Source organism: Lactuca saligna, chromosome 5 (assembly GCF_052625555.1).
Source record: "Lactuca saligna cultivar CGN05327 chromosome 5, ASM5262555v1, whole genome shotgun sequence".
Lineage (NCBI taxonomy): Eukaryota > Viridiplantae > Streptophyta > Magnoliopsida > Asterales > Asteraceae > Lactuca > Lactuca saligna.
The window spans coordinates 27,022,544-27,032,573 of NC_136421.1; the positions used below are offsets into that span (position 1 = coordinate 27,022,544).

At 32.6% G+C, this 10,030-nt stretch overlaps 2 protein-coding genes across 2 annotated transcripts; one reads left to right on the forward strand and one right to left on the reverse strand.

Moving 5' to 3' along the window:
• Window positions 1–4,012: 4,012 nt before the first annotated feature.
• Window positions 4,013–7,197, reverse strand: LOC144998669 (1-deoxy-D-xylulose 5-phosphate reductoisomerase, chloroplastic-like). Its single transcript, XM_078958399.1, has 11 exons — window positions 6,883–7,197; window positions 6,578–6,759; window positions 6,373–6,459; window positions 6,093–6,281; window positions 5,811–5,960; window positions 5,662–5,729; window positions 5,044–5,155; window positions 4,865–4,969; window positions 4,634–4,755; window positions 4,400–4,546; window positions 4,013–4,313 (listed from the first exon to the last, which is right to left on the reverse strand). The coding sequence occupies exons 1-11, from the start codon at window positions 6,971–6,973 to the stop codon at window positions 4,133–4,135; spliced, it is 1,434 nt and encodes a 477-aa protein (XP_078814525.1). The 5' UTR covers window positions 6,974–7,197; the 3' UTR covers window positions 4,013–4,132.
• Window positions 7,198–8,564: 1,367 nt separating this feature from the next.
• On the forward strand, window positions 8,565–9,791 carry LOC145045156 (uncharacterized). The gene has a single exon (XM_078993497.1). The coding sequence runs from the start codon at window positions 8,565–8,567 to the stop codon at window positions 9,789–9,791; it is 1,227 nt and encodes a 408-aa protein (XP_078849623.1).
• Window positions 9,792–10,030: the final 239 nt, after the last annotated feature.

Below are 10,030 nucleotides of genomic sequence, written 5' to 3' on the forward strand. Positions count from 1 at the left end.
GAAAACATTTTCATAGAAAATTAAAACAATTTTCCACAACCAAACGCACCTATAATTCTTAGAGTTTGTATTTTATAGGTTAAATTTAGAGTGTGGTGTTATAAACGATGTAATGTGTATATAGTAGCACTCTTTTTAGATTAAACAATCCGCTATACAAAGACTAAGAACATTCACAAGGAAGGATTACAATTTCATTTGCAACGCCATCTATTCACTTTTTTTTTTATGCCACATAAGAAATGCTTTTGAAATATAACAACCCTTGTAAAATGGTTTTTAATATTAAATAATGCTCTTTTTTTAATAATTTCTTTATTTAAACTATATTATAATAATAAGATATATATATATATATATATATATATATATATATATATATATATATATATATATATATATATATATATATAGATAGATAGATATAGATAAAATAGAAGCTTGGACATCCTTTGATTTATGTTTAGCTATATATATAGTAATTGTTGATGTGACAGTGGAGATCATTTTTTAAAAATGCTATTACACCCATGTAAGTAGTCATTGCAAAGCTGATATGACACAATATTAGTGGCATTGTACTAATTTAGATGGTATAAGCACTATAGCGGTGAGTATCACAGTTATCACCATTAACTACCACTAAACCTATGAGATACACACAACTAACCACTCAACTCCACATCATTTATTATTATTATTTTCAATTTAAAAATACAATAAAATTATATTTTTTGAAAAAAGAACATTGAATTATTTTAACTAGTTTTTCATTAATTCTAAAAATAAAAACACAACTTCAAACTACATTACTTAATTACTCTAGAATTTAAAAAAAAAACATTACATTACATTACTTAAATAACCTAAATTATTAAATAAAAAAATATTAAAAAAAACTAATATTTGTTCATGTTGAGTTGGTACAAATACTCTGCGACATCTTCTTGAATATTGAAACACGTTTCGCTGTTATGAATTTAAACATCTCGTGAAAAAAAAATCATTCATTCCGGGTACGAACTCTTCAAGCGGGATAACGACGTCATCTGGATCATACGTGCAAATCGAACGACATTGATCTTCAATGATCATATTATGCATTATAATATATGCTTGGACCATTCATTTATTTCTATCTTTATCCCAAAGTCATGTAGTATATTTCACTACACGTCATGTTTGCTTGAGGACTCCAAATGCCCTCTTGATATCCTTCCTAGTTAATTCATGCTTCTTTGTAAACAACTTTGTATTTTCACTTTGAGGAACCGAGTATGCCTTCATAAGTGTAGAATAATCCAGGTATATCCCATCACAAATGTAGTATCCGTATTTGTATGAATGTTTGTTCAGCGTGAATATCATATCAGGTGCTTTGTCAGTCTAAAGATCGTTGAAAGGAGGAGACTAACCAAAAACATTAATGTCGTTGTTAGACCCTACAGCTCCAAAAAACAAGTATAATATCCACAAATCCTGAGATGCAACAACTTCTAAGATTATAATTGGTTCACAAATATCTCCTCGAGTGAATTGACTACGCCATGCAGTTTGACATTTTTCCAAAGTCAGATGTGTACAACCTAGACTCCCAAGCATACTCGGAAATCCATGCCTCTCTTCATGAGCTGAATATAATCTCTCAATATCACGTGGAGTAGGTTTATGCAGATATTGTTGGCGAAAAACCCCATACACACATGCACAAAACCAATCTACACAATCAACTGCGGTTCTCTCTGATACTTTCAAGTATTCGTCGGATGCATCAAATGTTATACCGTATCCAAAATACCTAACCGCAGCCGCACACTTTTGTATACTACTAAAAGTCATTATTTCTCTAGCATTAGGTTTTTGTTTGAAAAAATTATAACGGATTTCTAAAACATTACTAATATGTAAAAATATAGTCTTATTTACACGGAAACGACATTCGAATGAGTTATCATTGTAAATACAATTATCGGCAAAATAATCACGTAACAGTAAGTTGTGTTCGGCTTGAGGATCACGATTGCACAACATTGAAGAATGTCGAGATGAATTTTTCGTCATCATCCGAATCAAAATTCTTAAAGAAATCCATGTGTTTTTTTTTGGTGAAAAATGAGAGTTTTTAGAGAAAGAAAGTGTAAATTTTGATGAAAAATGAGGGTTTTATACTTTTATTTATAGGTATGAGTTTGTAAAAAAATTAAAAAGTTAAAAACTTGAAACATGACCATTAAATGGTCAAAAAAAAAGGCAACGATTGGTCGTTCACTCGTTTGCATTCATCCTACCCAACACGAAGCGCCAAGAGCACGGGCCATCACGAAACCTCGGGGTGGTGTGCACGAAAAAATTTTGTGGCCACCTAGATCATGACCGGTTCGTGGTGGGTATACCACTCGGTCTTATATGAAACGTGTCTATGTATTGTGATGATAATCAATACACCTAGATCTAAATTTTATTTTATTTTATTTTTAGTTTTTTTTTTGGATTATGGTATTTTTGTGTATTTCACTATTTTATATGATTTTTTTGTGTATAATTAGCAAAAGTTTAATTAACTTGTTCATGGATTCAATCTTTCAGACGACTCAAATAAGGAAAAAAAATATCTATAAAAAAAATAACTCTATTAAAAATAACTCTATTACTGTCTATGAATTGTCATTGATGTGTAAAACTTTGTTGATTGCAGAATATAAATGCACCATGTTAAGTGTTAACATGCAAGTTACTAAAAAAACGGAATAAAGCTTTTTTAAGTGATGCAAGATTTGCAAATTGATTTGTAGTATTTTTTTTTGTTTTATATCCATTTTTAGTACATCTTCATCTTTCTCACTATATAAAAACTTGATTTTTATCGCTAAAACCTAGAGAAGTGAGCTTTCTCAATGGAATAATTGGTAAATAGCCTAATGGCATAAATTTACAATATTAACTTACCGTTAGCTTATAAAATATGGAAACCGAGTTACAAAATTAATTAAATTTTCATAGTAAAAATTTAAAATTATTAATCAATTACTTTAAATAAATTGTTAATTAAGAGATATTTTTTAATTATATAAAATTATAATCATTGATTTAAATAAATGTCACCTTATGATTTGTATTTAAATACATGTGTCACCTTATAATTTATATTAAAATGAGATATTTAAAATCTAAAATGTAGAATCAATATGTTTACAAATGATATGACATTAATTAGGACTAATAAGATAACACATTATTAAAAAAAAATAAACACTTTTATTAGAAAAAATATTAACAATACTAATGTTGCTTTTCGTAGCGTATATATTTATATCAGTTACAATTGATTTTCTCAAATTTATAAGCCCAAATTAGCAGCCCATAATAGTTTTTTTTGGCCCAATAAGGATTCTTCCAGCCATTTAAACAGCCTATAAATCGCTTTTTTTCTACCCAAGATTAACATGAACTTCAGTTTTTGGATCGTGGTATAAGCTTTATTTATTTTTATTTTTTTAGCAAAGTGAAGATGTGAGATCTTTTGTCTAATTATTTTGTAGGAGAGAGATGTTTGCAATCATCTACACTCAATCCAACTTCATCGTGGATTGAACTAGAGTATCAGGTTATTCTCCTTTCTATTGTTAAGACTTCCAAAGATTTTCCCACTTTGGAAGTCTTGAGATTTTCCACTTTATATCAGTGTGTTCTTTCATTCTCTGTGTTTATTTCTTGCGTTCCAAGCATTATCGTATTTACTGTTGGTGTCCTTTGTCGGTGTTTGCATATTCGATCATATTCTATAACATATCGGAACGACTTTAATAAATGTTGACAAAATGATTTATTGCTAGGATTATATGTAGGTGTATTAATAAGTTACTAACAAATCCTTTTATCGAATGTGTGTTTTTTCCTCAATGATCTTAATTTTGAAATTGTAATTTATAAGCGACAAATGCCCTGTTCGACAAAATTTTACAATCAATTCCGCTAGTTCCATTTTACACGCCATTACTTGTATACTTGCGAGTATTAAAAAAGCGTTAGCCTTTTTATAATTTTAAATTTATTACACCCTTCCCCATTAAAACATTACAAAGGATTCCATTCACATCCCATGTAAACATTGCAACATCATATATCTATTGACTCATACAACACCCACAGGGGTCTGCGATGTCGATGTCGATGTCGGTTTCACACTTGCAGCATATTCCCGGGCCCACAGATCATAATATATGATCTCCTCTAAGGAAGGCGCCGTCACCAATTCATCTCGATGCTTCTCACATGTTAGCTCCACAACCTTAAATATATCCAAGTAACTAATCCTGTATAAACATCACCACGTACTTTAGCAGGAACAGACAATAACAGTAATAGTGACAGTGACAGTTGACATTTACAAAAAACGTACTTTTCATCGATGAACATTTCAACGGCTTTCTCGTTAGCGGCACTAAGAACTCCGGTCATCGTGCCGCCAGCTCGCCCGGCCGCGTAAGCCAAATCCATCGACGGGTATTTGACATTATCCGGAGCTTTGAATGTGAGTGATCCCAACCTTGCATCACAGTTGTACTTTCCGTAATTAGAAAAAAACATTCTATCCATTTATAGAAAGTTTAACGAAATAAAACAATATACATACTTGCAAAGATCAAGGCGGGGCCATGTGACTTCAGAGCAGGGTATTCTATCGGGCCAAGATAATGTGTAAAGAATCGGTATACGCATGTCGGGCCAACCTAATTGTGCTAGAACCGACGAGTCCTGTAAAAAAAATATACAAAATAGAAATGATTTGATTTTTCGGATAATACCCTTTCTTTTTTTAATCTTTCTATATATGGAAAGATAAGTGGAGTTATAGGAATTGAACCTGTGTCTCGACCATTGAGTGAATGATCGATTGAGGGTGAATAACAATTTCGATATTGTCATAGTCTGAGCCGTATAGATAATGAGCTTCAATAACTTCGAGACCCTGTTAAATATATAGCTTACCAGATTAAGTCATGTATACATTAAGTCAATAAAAAAAAAAAGAAATATTATTACCTTGTTGAAAAGTGTAGCCGAATCCACGGTGATCTTTTTCCCCATGCTCCAGTTAGGATGCTTTAACGCATCGGCTACTTTTACATCTTTTAGTTTTTCAACCGGCCAATCCCTATACATAATTAAATATACGGTAAATTACATGAATGGTCCCTATGGTTTAGGGTAACTTGCACGTTTGGTCCTTAACTTATTTTTTTACCTCGAAAGGTTCCTACTGTTTGTTTTTGTTACACGCTTGGTCCCTGTTTTACATAAAAAGTCTTTTTTTCCCTCTATGTTTTTAAGTTATTTAAATAAACACACTCCAACCCCACCCCTTTACCTTACCTTACCTACCATACCATTTTTCCATATTTAAATAATTGTATTTTTACATAAGATAGGGACCAAACGCGTAACAAAAACAAACAATAGGGACCAAGCATGTAACAATAACAAACAGTAGGGACATTCCGAGTTCAAAAAATAAATTACGGACCGAACGTGCAAATTACCCAAAACCATAGGGACCATTCATGTAATTTAATCTTAAATATAACAACTTTTAGTTTTTTTTTCCTTTTTTACCCCTCGGAATACTTACTTATTTTTCTCTAATTGAAAGAATTACAATACCTAAAAGCACCTCCAGATGCAGTTAAGATTATACGCCTTAGAGCACCTTCAGGGAAGCCTTGAATACACTGAAATATAAAACATACTTATTGAGTAAATGATGTCTTTCACAATCAACTACTTTTTTTTTTTTTTTTTTTTTTTTTTACCTGAAAGATAGCAGAATGTTCTGAATCTGCAGGAAGAATCTTTACGTTATGTTTATGTGCAAGAGGAAGGACAAATGGGCCTCCGGCAATTAGGGTTTCTTTATTAGCTAAAGCTATGTTTTTTCCTGCTTCAATGGCAGCAACTGTGGGCTATTATGAAAGAAAAAGAATCATAGCATGAAAACATTTCGTAAAGCAGAAAGCTTTAATGGATTACGAAAAGGATTCTAGAAGAAAACACGATGAAAAAAAAATATTCAAATGGAAGAAGTAAAGATTTACCGTTAAACCAGCACAACCGACTATGCCGGTGACTACGGTCACACAATCTGGATGGCGGGCAACCTCAATCACACCTTGCTCTCCGGGAATGATTTCCGGCATGTAATCAGCATCGGCTAAAGCTTCTTTGAGTTCTTCAACTAAAGATTCGTTTCTAATGGAAACTAATTGAGGTTTGAATGTCTTCACCTACACGATGAATCCACAAAGCTTAATTGAATAAAACATGATTCGGTAACCATGAAATAGAGATTAAAGACTAGGGTTACACCATAATTACCTGTTCAGCGAGAAGCGTCACGTTTGAGCCGGCAGCAAGTGCCACAACTCTAAATTTATCGGGGTTTTCAGCAACAATATCAAGTGTCTACAAATATAGAACTTGAAATGATCAATTATTGTTACAGTACTATGCAAATTAAAGCTAGAAATCATCAAATTATGTGAATGTTTTCAACGCCCGCCATGTGTTTGATAAAATTCACCTGAGTACCAATCGAACCAGTAGATCCCACAATTGAGATAGGTTTAGGGCCGTTCCAATTCTTAGTCCCAGGGTCTACAAGAGCCGTCCCTGGCCACGCCGGTGGTGGCGAAGGCTGCGCCGAACATCGAACCCCCTTTCCAATTACTACCTTAACATCTTTTCTCTTAAACGAAAACCCGCCTAAAATGAACCCAAATTCTCAAATTAACAATAAAGAATCGAATTTACATCAATTTGACATACTGCTTGCTTGATTTATCAAATCATGAAATGAAATAATTATTGAGTTGGTAGAACACATACCTTGGAGCTTGAGAAGGTGGGTTTGGGATATGGAGGTGTCGGAGAAAGCGATTACTTTGGATTGCAGTGGAGATAGAAAATTCAAAGACATTTTTGTATGAATTCTTTCGAATTCAGTAGATTATGAACTTAACAAAAGCTTGATACACAAAAATTTCGGATTAGAAAGTGAGAGATTAAGCTAGTGAGCAAAGGTATTTCGAGAAACGCATACTGTACAGGGGAAATCTGGTTCTGTTTATGGAGAGAGGGTGGGGAGTCTACTATTCATGGACGAAATTTTTTGATAAGATTAAATAATCGTAAATGGATTGTAGCTAACAATAATTGGGATGTATTCAGTCTATTAAATTCGGATTAAAGAATAAGTGTACGCAATATATATATATATATATATATATATATATATATATATATATATATATATATATATATATATATATATATATATATATATATATATATATATATATATATATATATATTGTTGTAGTATTTAATATGAAATTGATTATTTAAATAATCAATTATTTAACTCAAATATAATCAAACAAACAAAATTATCATTGTTGAAATAAGCATCAAATGTGTCAAACTTGTCATTAATTCTTATGCAGGGTAAGTTGTGAATATTTGTATTTGTGTTGGGTATATTGTGTATATCTTGTGCAGGTTATCGGGTTTACACGCGGGTTAGTGGATAGCTCTGTGGAGCTGTATACCCGAGATATATATTGTGATCTGTGTATGTAGTTCATATCATTCAGCAGATATTTCGTGTGTGACTCTCTCTTTCTTCTCTCTAAAACTAGGGTTTTCTCCTTGTGTGTTCATACTTAAATCTAAGAAGATTTTCATGTAAAAGTCTTCGTGTAGTTCATGTAAACAATGAGTGTGAGTGATTTTTTGTAGAGAGTTTTCTGTTGTAAGTAAATGTTTGATCGAACTGGTTTATAGTGAATAAACTGTTCAAGTTGGGAATCGTTGGTGTTTTTTATTTTCTTCACATGGTATCAGAGCTGTAGGCTTTGTGTTCTTCGTTTTGGTGTTCATCGATGATTGTCTTTTCCCAAAGCGTCATCGTTAAAGGTTGTTTCTAACCGTTTGTTTCTCTTTTACATTCTCTGCTGATTGATCTGAAGTTTTCTTTCATTAAATCTTTAGATCGGTTTCTTTTTTAATGAAAAGTTTTTAAAGAATCCTGGTACTGTGAGTTCTTTGTGGATCCTTGCAAGATTAGTTGCTAGATACTTGGTGTTGAACGTCGGTGTTGCTAATGTCGGTGTTGCTTCAGTCGATTAATCTATCTGTCTGAAATAACTCTCTAAGGGTCGGAGTTGATCACCGATAAACCCTAAGTAGAGAACGGACAAGTAGAGTCGACTCATTAAAGAGATCGTCACTATAGCACTGTGAGGGATTTCTTGTTCTCTTCCATTCTTTTCATATTTTGTTTGTGAGATTCTGGTTGTCTTGAGTACACCAGTTATTGCTGTTTGCTTTTTATATGCTTTCATAGTGTGTTCTTTATGATTGTCTTGAATCGGTATTGATTGTCTTGGGCCCCGACAAACGTGGTGACCATCTCGACTTTAAGTCAATACTCGAATCTGTTTGTTTCGTGTTTTTTTTCTCTCTTGTTATCTCATTTCTGTAGTAAGTTTTGTGATTAATTCTTTCATATGGCTGGGTCTACTGATCCTCCGGGTGGAAGTGGAAAAGATGATCAAGTTAATTTTGATGATCCTCTTTTTGTCCATCCTTCTGATAATACTGTTACAACAATTATTACAATAAAACTAACTGGTAATGAGAACTTTAGATTGTGGAGAAGTTCTATGTCTAGAGCCCTTAAGGCTAGGAATAAACTTGGTTTTGTAGATGGAACTTGTAATAAATCAAGTGTTGATGAATCAAAAAAAATTAAATGGGATAGGGCAAATGCAGTTGTTTGCTCTTGGCTCCTGTCGTCTGTTTCTGATTCCATTTATCAGAGTCAAGCCTATTCTGACATTGCTGAGGATGTTTGGAATAGTCTGTTTGAAACTTATAATAAGTCAGATGGTTCTGTGGTTTTTAATATTCATCAACAAATAAATAATTTTAAACAAAATGGAATCTCTCTTTCAGACTACTTCAATAGGCTTGACTCTCTTTGGAAAGAATTTGATGGTCTTACTAGTCTCACTGAATGTACATGTGAAGCTGCTGTTAAACAAAAGGATCACTCTAATCTCATGAAACTTATGCAGTTTCTTAGTGGTCTTGATGATTCATATAGTCAGGTTAAGAGTCATATTTTACTTATGGAACCATTACCTTCAGTAAAAACAGCTTTTTCTATATTGTCTAGAGAGGAGTCTCTCCAAAGAAATGGTTCTTTGGGGTCTCTTTTGTCATCTCAAGCTTCATCTAAGTCTCAGTCAACTGCTTTTAATAGTAGATTTAATAATAAGTTTAACTCCAACAGTTCTAATAAAAATAAGAGTCAAATTGTTCAATGCAAAAACTGTGGTGTTAAAGGTCATTCAATTGATAAGTGTTACAAAATAATAGGATATCCAAAAGATTTTAAAAGGAAAAATGATTTTAATGGTCAAAAATCCTTTTCTGTTAATTCTGTTACAACTTCTTCTGGGAGTTCTAGTGTTTCTAATTCTGCTGATTCTGTTGGAGAGTCTGAGTTTCATCAACTTACCAAGGAACAATATATCAAATTTTTGCAACTTATAAATGATAAGCAGGTTAATGAGGAAGCATCTGCTAGTGCTAATATGGCAGGTACTTGCTTATTCCAAGCTTTTAATTCTTCTGTTAGTAATCAGAAATGGATTGTAGATTCAGGGGCAAATCAACATATGATTGCTTCTGAATCTCTTCTTCATGACACTGTGGATGTGTCTCTGTAACAACGCAAATTTTCAAATAAAATTTTCATTTAAAATAAAGTAGTTTCATTCAACCAATAATATTTATTTCATGTTTCATATCAAATACATATACAAAATCCCTAAGATCTCAAATAGCAGCAGTGTGTATGCATCATGCCGGCGCCTTCCCACGGTCCTCGCTAGTACCTGAAACACATACATAACAACTGGTAAGCATAAATGCTTAGTGAGTTCCCCAGTATACCACTACACATATA

Excerpts from the sequence above, each read along its gene's own strand:
- LOC145045156 (XM_078993497.1), top strand. The coding sequence starts at position 8,565 with ATGGCTGGGTCTACTGATCCTCCGGGTGGAAGTGGAAAAGATGATCAA.
- LOC144998669 (XM_078958399.1), bottom strand. The coding sequence starts at position 6,973 with ATGTCTTTGAATTTTCTATCTCCACTGCAATCCAAAGTAATCGCTTTC. Across the intron at positions 6,460-6,577 it reads CTGGTTCGATTGGTACTCAG|ACACTTGATATTGTTGCTGA; the intron begins GTGAATTTTATC and ends CTATATTTGTAG. Across the intron at positions 5,961-6,092 it reads TCGGTTGTGCTGGTTTAACG|CCCACAGTTGCTGCCATTGA; the intron begins GTAAATCTTTAC and ends CTTTCATAATAG.